The sequence below is a fragment of the Notamacropus eugenii genome, chromosome 2 (assembly GCF_028372415.1).
Source record: "Notamacropus eugenii isolate mMacEug1 chromosome 2, mMacEug1.pri_v2, whole genome shotgun sequence".
Classification (NCBI taxonomy): Eukaryota; Metazoa; Chordata; class Mammalia; order Diprotodontia; family Macropodidae; genus Notamacropus; species Notamacropus eugenii.
Genome location: NC_092873.1, coordinates 222,339,035 through 222,353,537, shown reverse-complemented (window position 1 = coordinate 222,353,537; position 14,503 = coordinate 222,339,035). Strand labels below are relative to the sequence as shown.

General features: G+C 38.0%; 1 protein-coding gene and 1 long non-coding RNA gene across 4 annotated transcripts in view; both read right to left on the bottom strand.

Annotated features, from left to right (window-relative positions):
• The window catches only part of LOC140522346 (uncharacterized), a 40,335-nt gene extending 34,807 nt beyond the window's left edge, over positions 1-5,528 (bottom strand). The window contains exon 1 of the long non-coding RNA XR_011973304.1: positions 5,441-5,528. This is a non-coding gene — a long non-coding RNA (uncharacterized lncRNA). The remainder of the gene's footprint in view (positions 1-5,440) is intronic.
• The window catches only part of PDE7B (phosphodiesterase 7B), a 453,333-nt gene that overhangs the window by 94,586 nt on the left and 344,244 nt on the right, over positions 1-14,503 (bottom strand). For all 3 annotated transcript variants that reach the window (XM_072637668.1, XM_072637669.1, XM_072637666.1), the window contains one exon: positions 7,145-7,228. In XM_072637668.1, coding sequence (XP_072493769.1) covers positions 7,145-7,228 — 84 coding nt within the window. The remainder of the gene's footprint in view (positions 1-7,144; positions 7,229-14,503) is intronic.

The window sequence follows — 14,503 nt, the reverse complement described above, 5'->3', positions numbered from 1 at the left end:
CCACCTTCCACATATCTGTCAAAATGACATCCCTAAATTATAGACACTTCTCTGCTCACTACACTCCAGTGGCTCCTTATAACCTCTAGGATCAGAAAGAGCCTTTTGCTTGAATTTTAAAGCCCTTCACAAACAGATCCCAACATTCTTTTCCAACCTTATTATACATTTCTCCCCTTAGTGCACTATAGAGTCTTTTCAAACTGTTTATTTTTTCTGTTTATCATACATGACTCTCTATTTCCCATCTCTGGAACTTTGTACTACCTGTCTCCCATGTCTGGAAAGCATTCCCATCCTGTAGCCACTGCTCAGAACCTTTTGTTTCCTTAAAAAAATCTGCTTAAAACACCACTTTCTGCATGAAACTTACCCCACTCCCCCGGCTGCTAGTGCCTCCCCCTCCGTACTTTGCATTTATTTTGTATATGCTTATTTATGCACATATTGTCTCCCTCAACAGAACAACACAAGGGCAGGGATTATTTCATTTTGTTAATTTTTTTATCCCTAGTTCCCTGCATGATATCTGGCACATAGTAAACAATTAATAAACTCTTGCTGGTTGATTTGTTTCAAGATCACCAGCCATATAACACCATTGGAAGAATGTTGGTTTTAAAGACATGAGTTTTTGTTGGAGAGAACATCTTGGGTTTTTTGGAAATACTTCATGATTTCTTGATTGTTTGCTTCTTTCATCTTATTCAGTTCTGAGCCCTGCTTGTTCACATGTGTCCATGAAGAATGCCCATTTTTCAGACTATACTATGCAGCTGAAAGGGATAATATACTTGGTTTGTACATCAGTACATATTTTGAGAATTGATGTCCTAAAATAGAGCTGAATCATGGTTGTCTGAGAATAGAGGAGATGCTTTTAGTAGCATGTAAGTACATGTGTGTGCACGTGTGCACACACACATACACACACACATCTTTGTCAAAATTGTCAAAGGGTGAATGGAAAGCCAAATTGATGTCTTAAATGAATGAATAGCATGATCTCAATTATCCCTGTAGAACATAATAGAACTTATGTTGTAAATAGTTTTTTTTTTTTTCATGCAATGTACTGTCTATCCTTCCAATTTGCCAGTAAGGTGAAAGGTGCCATAGAGACAGATTAAAGTGAGAAAAAGAGGGAAAATACCTCTGAGAAGCTAATCAGGTGATTTAGGTACTGTCTTTGCCCCCCTCTCTCTTCAAACAAACAAACCTCAAATCTTGGGAAATTACTTAGGAATTTCAGAACTACAACATTTTAGATCTGGAAAAGATCTTAGAGATAATCCCATCCAATCCCATTACTTAGTAAACTAGGAACTGAAGGCCTTTGAATTCCATTTCATTCAAACTTTTTGGGCATAGAATCAGTTAAGAACTGTCAATATGAAAAACTTTTTCTTTAAAAGTGAACTTCATACTTAAAATTAGTCAACACAATAAGCATGATACTGTAGCCCAAGAAGCTAACAAGGTTTAGGCTGTATTAATAAAAACTCAAGTGTCCAGAACAAGGGTTGAGATAGTCTTATTGACCTCATCAAGGCATACCTATATGATTTTGATCAGTTTGAGATGTCACATTTTGGGAAGGATTTTTAAGAAATGGAGAATATCCAGCAACCAACATTTGTTAAGCACCTACTGTGTACAAAACATTAGGTTGGAGCTGGGTAGAATATGAAGCTTTTTTTTAGACACAATCTCTCTCTTTAACTTACAGTTTAGTGGAAAGGAGAGAAACAGATAGTTAAAAATAATATTGCATGACAAATGTATTAGGAGGGAATGAAACAAAGTGATATATGAGAGGAAATGTTATTACCAATGAGGGGATCAAGGAAAGAAGGATAACTGGGTTGGCAAAAGGACTGGAACACATGTCTTATAGGGGAACTGGGGATAGATAGATTTCAGAAGAAAAATTAGAATTATTTTGTTTGGTTACTCAGGGCAGAACTAAGGAGCAATAAATGGAAATTGTGAGGAAGCAGATTCTGTTTAATTATGAGGAAAAGCTTCCTAACTGGAGTTGGCTGTCTCAGGAATTATTGCATCCCCTATCACTGGAAGTCTTGAAAGTAGAGACTGGGTGACGACTTGTTAGAAATGTTCCAGAGTGAATTTTCCCTCAAATTGGATGTCAACTGAATCACCTTGGAACCATCTCCGAGATTCTACAACTCTAAGCATTTACTGATTGGTAGTGTCCCAGGTACTATGAAGGGGCTTAGTTAACTGTAGAAATGGAAGACAGGGTTCCTTGCTCTATAGAACATGACAATCTAATTGAAATTGCATAGAATATACTCTTTAAAAGACTTAAGACCTTTCTACTTCTTAAATGAGTCTGAGTAAAGACGGTCTCAAATCAATGTTTAACTGCAGTGAAAGAGTGATCAAAGTGTGGTAGGGTTAGTCAGGGATGGCTACCTGGAAGAATTTAGTTTTGAACTGGTATTTGGAAGTGGTGGAGACAAAAGTTGTTGGAGACCAGCAGGAAGGGCAACCTAGGTGGTCGTAATGACCTATACAAAGAACCAAAGGTGGACGATGCACTACATGCCTCTGTATTAGGAAGGAAGAAAATAAACATTTAATAAGCACCTACTATGTGTGAGGCATTGTGCTACACCAACAAATATTATCTCATTCAGTCCTCACAACAACTCTGAGAGGTAGGTGCTATTATTATCCCTATTTGACTGATGAGGAGGCAGACAGAGATTAAGTTATTTGCCCAGGGTCTCACAGGTAGTAAGTATTTGAGTCTGGATTTGAATTCAGGTCTTCCTGACTCCAGGACTAGTACTCTATTTATTGTTGCCACTTAGTTACCTATCAGGTCCTTGGGAGTGATACAGCACGGTCTTGTTCTCATCGAGTTTATCATCTTATAGAGAAAAAAGATCCAGATGTACCCTCACATAGATGTTGTGTCTGTAGACAACACAGAGACACACGCCTTCTATACAGAGGCAGTTATTTGTACTGGGACCCAGAGTGAACTGGGTCATAAGGATGTAGATCCTATGGGGCAAATGAAAGAACCAAGTAACAGGTGGAACAAATACTTTTCATTATTTGTGGCATACTCAATACATCACTCAAATTTTGTATGAAGAGAGGAGCTGAAGAATCTGAAAATAGGTTAAGTATGCCCACTGGCTAATTAGATTACTGGTGGGCCAGCCTGGATCGCTTTTATCATGTGCATTTCTAAAGCCTGCCTTCTAGAAGCTTATAACAAATATACATATGTGTGTATATGTATGTATGTGTATATATACCTATATATAAATTACATACATAATATTAAATATACATTGCTATATGAATGTATTTTATATAAGATTATCTATAACCTTTTGCCTTTATCACCATATTTCTTTTAACTAAATGACTTAAGTATCAGTGACTGATTTTTTTTTTAATTTCAAAATGTGAAAATAATTTCAAAAATAATTTGCAACTACTCATAGTGTACATATGGGGATTTATAGAATTCTTTCATGTATTACGCATCATATATTCTGCTACGTGTTATCAGACTAATTTTGAAAACAAAGAAGAAAATTGTTTGGTTTTACTTCTAATGGTTTGTGAAGTGTTTGTCAATTTATTTTTCCTCTCTTCCTTCTTTTACTTCTTAAAATGGCTTTGGAATGAACTAATTTCACCCCTTCCCTAGGCCAGGGGACTTAACCTTCTTTGTATTATGGATCCTTTGGCAGTCTGGTGAAACCCTACTGACCCTTTCCTAATGAGATACATACACATATATATGTGCACACATAATGAACACACACAATGCACAATACACACATGTAATAAACATAACACATATATACACATGTGCATGTGCACACATATATAATATATTGAAAATTCATAACTGAAGGAAATGCCAAATTTTAATTAGAGGCTAGTGAGCATAACAATGTAATTTCTTTCCCTCACCCAAGTTCATGAACCCTCTGAAATCTGTTCATGGATTCCAGGTCCCTTAGTCTGTTCCAGTGATGTAAGGCTTCTAAGATAATTTTTTTTTTTACTTGAAGATGAATAGCTTAGAAATATGTATAGACCTGACTTGATTTATGTTCCAAAAAACTATTTTCTGTCATTGTATATGACAATCCATATAAATCACATTTGCTGAGAGCTAATTCTCTTCTCTCCATCTCACATTCCTCTGATCATCATTACTTACTATCTTTTCCTTCATTTCAGTCTCTGATGGTGAGATGGCCCTTCTTCTTAACTAGGTTAACACTCTACACATATGATTGATACTATCCCCTCCTGTCTTTTCCAGTAGACTACTTCCTACCATCTCTCTCATTTTCTAATTTTCATTCTCTCCCTATCTATTAATTATTCCTTCTTTGCTCCCTGGAAATATACTCATTTTCTTTTATCATTTTAAAAAAACCCTCACTAGATGCTACCATATCTCCTAGTTATCATTCTATATCTACCTTCCCCTTCTTCTGGAAAAAAAAATACTGTATTAGTCCCTTCCATTTCCTTTTTTCTCACTTGCTTTTAAACTTCTATAATCTGACCTCCAACTTCATTATTCAACTGAAATCTTCTTTAAAACTAACAACAGTCTCTTTAATTGTCAAATCTAGTGGCTTGCTCTAGCTGCTCATCCTTCTTGGTGTTTATTTAGCATTTGACACTGTCAAGCACCTTAACCTCCTGGATATTCTTTCTTTTCTGTTTTTTTTTTCTTTCTCTTAGTTCTCCTTCTACCATCCTGATTAGTTCCTTTTCAGTTGATTTTTTTGAATTTGCATCCACATTGTACCTATTAACTGTGGATGTTTCCCAAGGTTCTCTCTTGGACCTTCTCTTTTCTCTCTGGACTCTCTTCCCTTGGCCCTATGCTTAGTTAGCTCTTGTGGGTTCTATGATCCTATCTATGCAAATGATTTCCAGATTTACATATGCAGCCTTGGTTTCTCTACTAAGCTTTCATCCATTATCACAAACTGATGGTTAAACATTTAGAACTGGGTGTTCCACAGGCATCTCAAATTCAATAGGTACAAATCCTTTTCCTCTTCCCTACTTTCTTTGTACTGTCAAAGGCACTGTCATCCTTCCACTGTCACCCTTGCTCTCTCAGCCTTGTGTCATCCTGGATTCTCCTTCACTCACTGTATCTGTCCATCAATTGACAAATCTTGTAATTTTTTTTTCTACAACATCTTTCACATATGGTCCCTTCCTTATACTCACCGAACCCTTGATACCTCTCTCCTGGACTACTGCAACCGTCTTCTTTGGTCTCCCTGCCTCAAATATCTTCCTACTACAATTCATCCTCCAATTCAGCTGCCAAAATAATTGTCTTTAAAACAGAGGTCTGACCATGTTATTTGACACTTAAAAATCTTCCTAATTGAGCCCAGCCCTTTCCTACCTTTACAATCTTCTTGTGTTATTGTCCTTTTCACACACAGGAGGCAGAAGGGTGGCACAGTGTATTAGAGTGCTGGGCTGGGTCAAGAAGATCCAAGTTCTAATCCAGTCTGACACTTCAGTAACTATGATCCTGGGTAAGTCACAATCTCAGTTTTCTCAAATGTAAAGTAGCATCACAAAAGCACCTACCTCATAAGGTTATTGTGAGGATCAAATGAGGTAATTTTTGTAAAATGCTTACTTAGCATAATGCCTAGGTATTGTATATTAATACATGCTTGTTTCCTTCTCCATTACCCACTCTATGATCTAGACCAGGGGTGGGGAACCTGTGACCACATGTGGCCTTGTAGGTCCTCAAGTGTGGCCCTTTGACATAATCCAAACTTTGCAGAACAAATTCCCTTAATAAAAGGATCTGTTCTGTCAAACTTGGACTTGATCAAAAGGCTGCACTTGAAGACCTAGAAGGCCATATGTGACCTCAAGGTTTCAGGTTCCCCACCCCTGATAGTCATACTGTTCTAATTGCTCTTTCTCACACATGACACTGTCTCCCATTGCCATTTATACTGGCTCTTTCCCCATTCCTGAAATGCTCCTACCTTCCTATAAGACTCAGCTCAAGTGTTTGTGTCTGTCCTTTGTTGCTGAAGAAGACCATGCCATCAGAGAAATAATGACATGACTTGCACTTGACTTTGTTTTGAGTGAGGGAGGGCTGTGCAGGTCACCAGCCTCACTTCTCCTCCAGAGCCATCTGAATGCAGTGACCAGATCAAGTACCAATTTATGGAAGACTTTCTTGTTTCTACCAGCTGCTCAAACGTTATTTTCCATTCACTTTGTATTTGTCTTGTATGTTCTGTTTTTCATATGTTGTCTCTCCCATTAGAATATAAGCTCCTCGAGGGAGGACATTGTTTTTGCTTTTCCTTTGTATCCATTAAAGCAAAGCTTAAAATATATCTATTTCTTTCCTCAAGCTCAGAGTTAAGGTTGTTTGTTTGAGGAAGGAGATATTTAAATGTAGAACTACAATTAGTAACCAGATCCTAATCAACTCAGCAAATGATGGAATTATGAAGTAAAAGCCGAAACCAAATTGCTTAATCAAAAGCAGAGGGGGAGGGAGAATTCCAAAATTCCAAAGGAAGAGGTAGGATGGGGAGCAAAGAGAAGAAGGTGGAACTTTGGAGGTTGTCAGAGTGAAGTGAGTGGGTATGGAGTTATATAAATCAACTGTGGTGGTGGAAAGAAAGCAGGGGCTTAGTATGAGAATTTAGTTCAGACAGGGAAGTCAGATTAGTGAAACAGTTTCATAAGTTATCAAAGAAAGCTATGGAATGTCTTCTCTGCAGGGTTTTAAAAATAAGAATAGTTTCACATATCTTCAGGAGTTCAAGGAAGTAGCAATAAAAATAGTAATCTCATATTTATATAGCATTATAACCTTTCCAAGCAATTCGACATTTGATACCTTATTTAATCCACACAACAACTAAGAATTAGGGTAGGGTAATGTTATTGTCAGATTAGGAAACAGACACAATAAAGTTAAAGGCTAGGTTGGGAGGAGATATATGGAGAAGGAAGGAAATTAAGGACGGAAAGCCTTAGAAGATTTTTGAAGTTCAGAGGAAAATTATGATTTTTTTTTTAATAGAAAACTTCTTTCTTTTCAGGTATGTTTATTACTCACTGTTAAGAAGGCGGAAGTCAATGAATGGGTAGGAGCCACGGCGTTCAGCAGGAACCCCTGTCTGACCTCTTACTCGTACATCTCCTAGAAAACAGAAGATAAATGTTTGAAAACACTGCCAAGCATATCCACGCTCACTCCACAAATACTCCAAAATCATCAGGTGAATGGCATCAGTGCCAAAGGCCAAAGAAGACAAATTCTAACCAACAGGGTCTAGAGAATGTGTTTATACAAAAAGACTTTTATTCAATACTTTTGATGATGATGATGGTTTCCAACAAATGATGATGATAGCAGTCCATACAATCCTTAAGTTAAATAGAACAGGTATTATTATTCCCTTTTTGTAGATGAGGAAATAGAGAGGTGAAGCCACAATTTGTTTTCAGGTCTTTTCACTCAAAATTCAGTGTTCTTTCTACTCTACCAGACTGTCTCCCGGAATAAAGACCATCCCCACATTAGAAAGTGTGCCCTGAACTTTCTAGTCAGCTACAAAGCCTCCATAAGCATTATTCCTCTGTAGCGTCATAATGGCAGTACATCTGAAGTATTCTGAAAGAGTGCTGTAAGTTGTATTTTTCGCTTTTTATTCAAACTCACATTTGCCCACAATATTATTTCTTGTAGGTTTGGTACAACTGATTTTTATTTAGGGTCTTCTATTCCCCAGTTGACATCCTTCCCCCTTTCCAGAATTCTGCTCAGATCCCCTTACGTTCTTCCATGACTAAGCCACTGGGAATATCAACAGAGGACCCGACAATGAAAAAAAAATGAGGATTGCTGCCGTTCTTTGTTAAAGTATCTTATAAAAAGAGATATCTTCATGGAGCTAAAAAGCATGAAGCAGAGTGTCAGATTTTTCTCTATTGTGAATTTACTATTTGTTTCATATTTGTATTGTCTTTAAATTTATAACTTAATCTGTTGTATTGGCTAATAGGCTATTTTACATAATGAACCAACAAAGGGACAGGAACTGAACTTGGAATTTCATTTGTTTAGGAAATGCTTGGGTAAGGGAACTCCTATCAATGCAGACTAGCAACTGCTGGGATCTTAAAGAGCTAGCTATCTCCTTGGCACTGAGACTCAATGACGTGTGTGTGCAGGGTCACACAGCCAGGTCTTCCTGCTTCTCTTATTTGCTAAGCTACCCTCTCTCCTAAAGAAGATAATAGCTTATGGAAAATAGGACAAAGCAAAGGGTAAGGACAGCCAGAAAAGTCCATATTACCTTTACTTCTGAAGAGAAAAAGTAGGTTCTTTGGGAAACCTAAATGAATAGCCCTAATAAATGAAGAGGAAAATCATGTTAACCTTTAAAAATTGCCTGTATTTCTGACCGATGATTTAATTTCTCTAGGGAACTCTTGGTGTGGAATTTAACCCAACTGATAAAAAGTATAGATTTGTGTGTAACTGAAAGTCTTAAAATATTGATAGGGGGCAGTAAGATTTTAAATGTAGTCATTCTTCCAGCACTTACTAAGTGCCTAGGGGCAGCTAGGTGGTGCAGTGGATAGAGCACCAGTGCAAAAGTCAGGAGGACCTGAATTCAAATGTCACCTCAGACACCTGACACTCACTAGCTGTGTGACCTTGGGCAAGTTACTTAACCCCAACTGCCTCATCCTGGATCATCTCTAGTCATCCTGATGAATATCTGGTCACTGGATTCAGATGGCTCTGGAGGAGAAGTGAGGCTGGTGACCTGCACACCCTCCCTCACTCAAAACAAAGTCAAGTGCAAGTCACATCATCATTTCTCTGATGGCATGGTCTTCTTTGGCAACAAAGGATGAACATACACACACACACACACACACAAGTGCTTATCATATGTCAGAAAAAGATCATACAGCTAGAATATGTCAGAGGGAGGATCTGAATCTAGGTTATTTATTACTCTAAAGTTTGGCCCCAATCAGCCATATGTGCCCATGCATATATGTATATACACACACAAATATATATATATGTATATATGCATACACAGTATATGTACACATAAGCATGTCTATATGTAAGATGACAGGATATGCACATATATACATATAAACACATATGCATCTACACCAATATATACTCTCTGTACAGAGCAGGGCAGAAGAATTTCTCCCTACCTAGAATACACATAATACCTTTTCTCCAGATTAGCTTAAAGCCCCTTTATGACTATTGTCCTTGCTGCTGTTCCAATAGAATGAGGTAAAAACAGCTCAAGGCCTTCCTCCCAACTGCAGATTTAATTTGGGAAACAGAGAGCAAGTCTACTCTGCGCCTCCATTACATAAGACATACGTTAGAATCATTCTAGACTCATCCTTTTCAGCAGCCATGTTGCTGAAGAATAACCTTGAGAAATCTCCAACATGATGGATGACTCTCTTCCCACAGGATAATCTTTGTAAGAAAGACCCCGACATTCTTCATTTCACTACTACCTGACCTTTGTCCAGAATCTTTCATCTTCACTTGCCCCTATGTGGTTACCTTTCTTCTCTTTTTAGACTCCCAGTTCCTGCTGTATATAAGTTGTTTGAGGGGAGTGATTGTCTTCCTTGCTTGTACATGTAACTCCAGTGCTTAGTACAGCGACTGACACATAGTAAGCTCTTAATAATTTCTCTCTTGGGTGTTCTCTCCCTCCCTCCTTCCCTCTCCCCCTTTCTCTTGCTCTCCCTCTCCCTCTAGCTCTTGCTCAGTGGATAAGAGTGCTGGGCCTGGAGTCAGAGAGATTCATCTTCCTGAGTTCAAATTTGGCCTTAGACACTTACTAGCTGTGTGACCCTTGGCAAGTCACTTACCCATTTGTCTTACTTTCCTTATCTGTAAAATGACTTGGAGAAGGCAATGACAAGCCACTCCAGTTAGGAGAGTATGAATGTCTATGGTCAAGAAATATTTCCCAACTTAGGAGCTTTTGTTGTAGTGTGTTATAGGTAGACTCTTACCACTTATGGGCCAGGCCTGCACTGTAAACAATAAATAGAAAAAAAATTCTTCTCCAGTGTTCTGGTAATTCATACATAAATAAAGGGAGACAATGCCTGTATTCTAAATTAATGGCCAATAGCTTGCTTTCCTTTAGCAAAATAGGTATTTTAAAGTCTTTAAAATGAAATTTTCAATAACATTTCTACTTCACCAAATAGTGTCTAATGTTCAAAGATGTTCTTTTCATATGATCTGTCTGCTGTATGGTCCCTTCACACAGTGTTTTCACTAAAAAAAAAAATGCCCAATGGGGTCACGAGAGTCAGACATGCCTGAAAATGATTGAATATCTATCTATCTTCTCTCTGTTACTTAAGTATACTGTTCATTGTCAAATTGCTTCTCAAACCTTCTTGACAAATTCATGGTTGAACATTTGAAGTATTTATTCTATCAGCTTCAAGGCATTCCACTACTTTGGTTTGTGCCCTTATGTGCATTCTCCATCACATCTAGGCACACTCATTTTGCCTCTTTTGTCCTGGAAAAAATGTCATTTTTTTCATCAGCAACTAGCTGACTTTTTTTCCCTTTGTCTAGGGGGTGCTTAAGTAATAATTTATAAATACCTCTTGGCTTGAACTTAGCTCTTTATAATAATTTAGTTTAAAATCCTTCTTCAGGAAGCCTTTCCTGATTAAAAATAACTAGAATTAAAAATTAATTAAGCAAAGTTCAAGCAGGTTGCTAACTCCTTTTGTCTTTTTTATATGGAAAATTTCATGGGAGGTAGAATGATGTAGTGGAGGCAGCGGATAGAGTGCTGGGCCTGGACTAAGGAAGACCTGAGTTCAAATCCAGCCTCAGACACTTAGCAGCTGTGTGACCCTGGGCAACATTTGCCTCAGTTTCCTCATCTGTAAAATGAGCTGGAGGAGGAAATGGAAAATCACTCCAGTATTTTGGCCAAGAAAACCTTATGGACAGTATTGATGTGATATGGTCCATGGAGTCACAAAGAGTTGGCCACAACTAAATGATCGAACAACTAAGTATAACATGGTAGAAAGAATACTGAGCAAGCCAGAAGATCTGAATTCTAATTCTAGATTTGCTAGGACTTGCTATATGACCTTGAACAAGGCATGCCAAGAGAATTTTGTACCTTAATTACTGCATTCACAAAGTGTGGGGGTTGAAAAAGTTTCTTTATATCTAAAATGGGCAAATTGGTTCTCTAACCTTCTAGGACCCAAATTTAAATGAAAAATACGATTCTCTGATTATTTGTATCACTCTTTACAGTGTTCAGAAGGCTTTTATACATAATCTTATTATTTTGTGACTAAATAATGAAAGTTGACTTTGCACCTAAGAATTTAATCCTTCCTATGTGCTCTATGTATATGCACAAGGAAGAAAACATGTACAAATGCATACATAAACTATGCAGAAAGAGAAAGAAATTGGGTTGCCATTGGCTTCATAGTTCCTGTTGAGTGTGAATTTTGTTTGCTTTTGGTCAACAAAACAGTCATCAATTCAGCACCATTTCTGGAATTCCATGAATCCCATTCCTATTTACATCCTTTGTGATACTAGGGCTCAAGAAGATGGCTATCATTTATACATATGTTTCATTAATTAATAAATTCCTGTACTGATAAGGAAGAATAATTATCAAGAAAGTATCTTCTGGTTTTTATTTTCAAGTAAATAATGGAAAGCAATTATAAAAATTTATATTGAACTTTCTATTAATGGGATTACACAGAACAGAACCCTAAATTAAACTGAATTTCCTTTTGAGATCCTTCTTTTGGATAATTAGACAAATGACAATAGACACCATATTTCATAGATTCCGTGACCTCATCATTTTAGGTCCTATCTTCTTTTATGTCTTTTCATCCCATGTGATTCTGTTCAATGTCTTTCTATAACTTTTCTAGAGACAATTCATCCAAGACCTAGACTCTCTCCTTTTGTAACTCTACTGTGGTGAGTGTCTGTATGAGGCGTATTCAGAGACAACTGCGTAGTGCAAAAGGTAGGATGCACACAGAGGGATACCCCCAAATTGGAGGTATAAAGTCTGTGCATTCTGGGCCAGCTTACCTGAAATGTACCTGCTGCGTTGACTCTTTAGAGACAGGCTGCCTGGGAGCAGGTACTGACTGGCTTCACCTGGCACCAATAGGTACCTAAGGCAAAGAAGGCACCACAAGGGACCAAGCTTTTCTTTTCCCCTGGCCCAGCCCACCCGATGCCCCATGCCCATCAGGCATGGGACACCCTCTCCTAGTTAGAAGCTAGTCCCTTATCCTTTTCCTCATGGGAAGTAACCCAGAGTCCTCTCTGGTATTTTTAGTATCTCTGAGCTACCAATATAGCATTCTGCAATCAAAGATTGAAAATCATTCAAGAGATCAAATGACCCTGGGAAGAACAGGTCGGAGAAAAACCAGGAGAGAGTAATGTCACCAAAACCTAGAGAGAAGAGACGATCAAGGAGAAAAGGGTGATGGACAATGTCAAAGATTATAGTGAGGTCAAGACTGAGAAGAGGTCATTAGATTTGGCAACTGAGAAATCACTGGTTTTTTGGAAGAGAGTATTTTCAGCCAAATGACAAAATTACAAGTCAGACTGCAGAGTCAAGTATTGAGTGAGGAGAAAGGAAGTGGAGACAATGATTAGAAGGTGGTCTCCTCAATAAGTTTAGCCATGAAAGGAGAGGGAGAGAGAGAGAGAGAAAGAGAGAGAGAGACACCCACACACACACACACACACACACACACACACACACACACACACACACACACGGGGGGAGGGGGTTATGGGGGAGAGAGAGAGAGAGACAGAGAACAGAGGTTAGCAGGGTTGGATGGATCAAGCAAGGGTTTTCTGAGAATAGGAGAGACATAGGCATATTTATGAGCAGAAGGGAAATAGCCAATAGAGTAGGAGACATTAAATGAGAAGGTGGATATGATAGAGGAATCAAACTATTTGGAGAAGATGGGATGGAATGGGATCCGTGCAAAGGGTTTTGTCTTGGCAAAGAAGAGGATCACTTCTCTGTGTGATACTGGGGTGAAGGAGACAGTGGCAGAAGGCACTTGAGTAATATCAGATGAGGAAGAGGACAGAAGAGGAAGTTCTGGCAAATGGTGTCAATATTTTTTCAGTAAAATATGAGGCAATGTTCTCAGCTGAGAGTGTGTGAAGAGGAAGACCATGGGAATTTTGAGGAGATGAAAAAGTTTTGAAAAGCTGCTGTAGTGAGTGGGATAGTCAATTAGGAAAGGCTAGAAGTATTGCCTTGCCATGGTGAGGGCACAGTTGAGATTAAGCAGCATGATTTTGGAGTGGAGCTAGCCAGTCAGTAAGGCTTCCTGATTTTCTCTAGCTTTGCTCAGCAGCATGTGAGTACGAGCAAAAGCAGTGGATGGTGGGAGTAATCCAACCCTGAGGTTTAGCAACGTACTATTGGCAACAGACTAAAGGGCAAGGGACTCAAAAGAGAAGGACAGAGAAGAATAAAATCCTTCTGTAAGGCTTTGCAAATGTATTTGTAGTACTTTAAACCACCATTGCCTTTATCTGCACCGTGTCTCTCTTGCTTGCTGAATTTTAGGGATCTTCTAACATCCTAATTGGAGTATTTGTATCCGTTAAACTTCCTGAAGAATGAGAGTGAGAGTCATGCTTTTTACTTTTGCCCATTTCACGTGTCCAACAGTCTCATTTCTTTGTCCCAAGTTACATTTTTTCCAAAATAATTTTTACTATTCTCTCCTGTACCTTTTGCATTCAAGTCACCTATCAAAGTATATGTTGCTTGAATCTGGAAAATCTTGTTAAGTACTTCAGAGAATTTCTCTAATTCTTCATGTTCTGCTATGGATGTTGGCATATAAACTACCATTATCTTCATGGTGGTCTGTTAACATTATTATGGGTATTTTAAGGCAAGTGGGCAAAACCCCATAAAATGGTGTTTTTTATTTCTTATGAGCCCACAATGCAACCAACTTCTCCAGTTCCTTTGTCACCCTCTGTAAGGAGAACTTGTAAGGATTTAAATTTAATTTTAAATTTCTAACTGCACTTCTTTATGTATTTAATTTTTATTTATAACAAAAATGTCAATATGGATGCAGTTTTGTTTTTTTAGAGGTGTGTTGATTTTTGGGTAACTGAACAAAATTCATATATTAAGAGGACTCTCACACCAGAGATATGAACACCCATAGACACCATTAAGAGGATCAATAATGAAATCAATCTGTATAGATGGTCTAAAAATTATGTGATTTTTAACTTACTTTATTCATTTATATGACATTATCATTTTCCTAAAGCATGGGTCTATGTAAATTCCCCCCAACATCACCCCTACTCAATAAA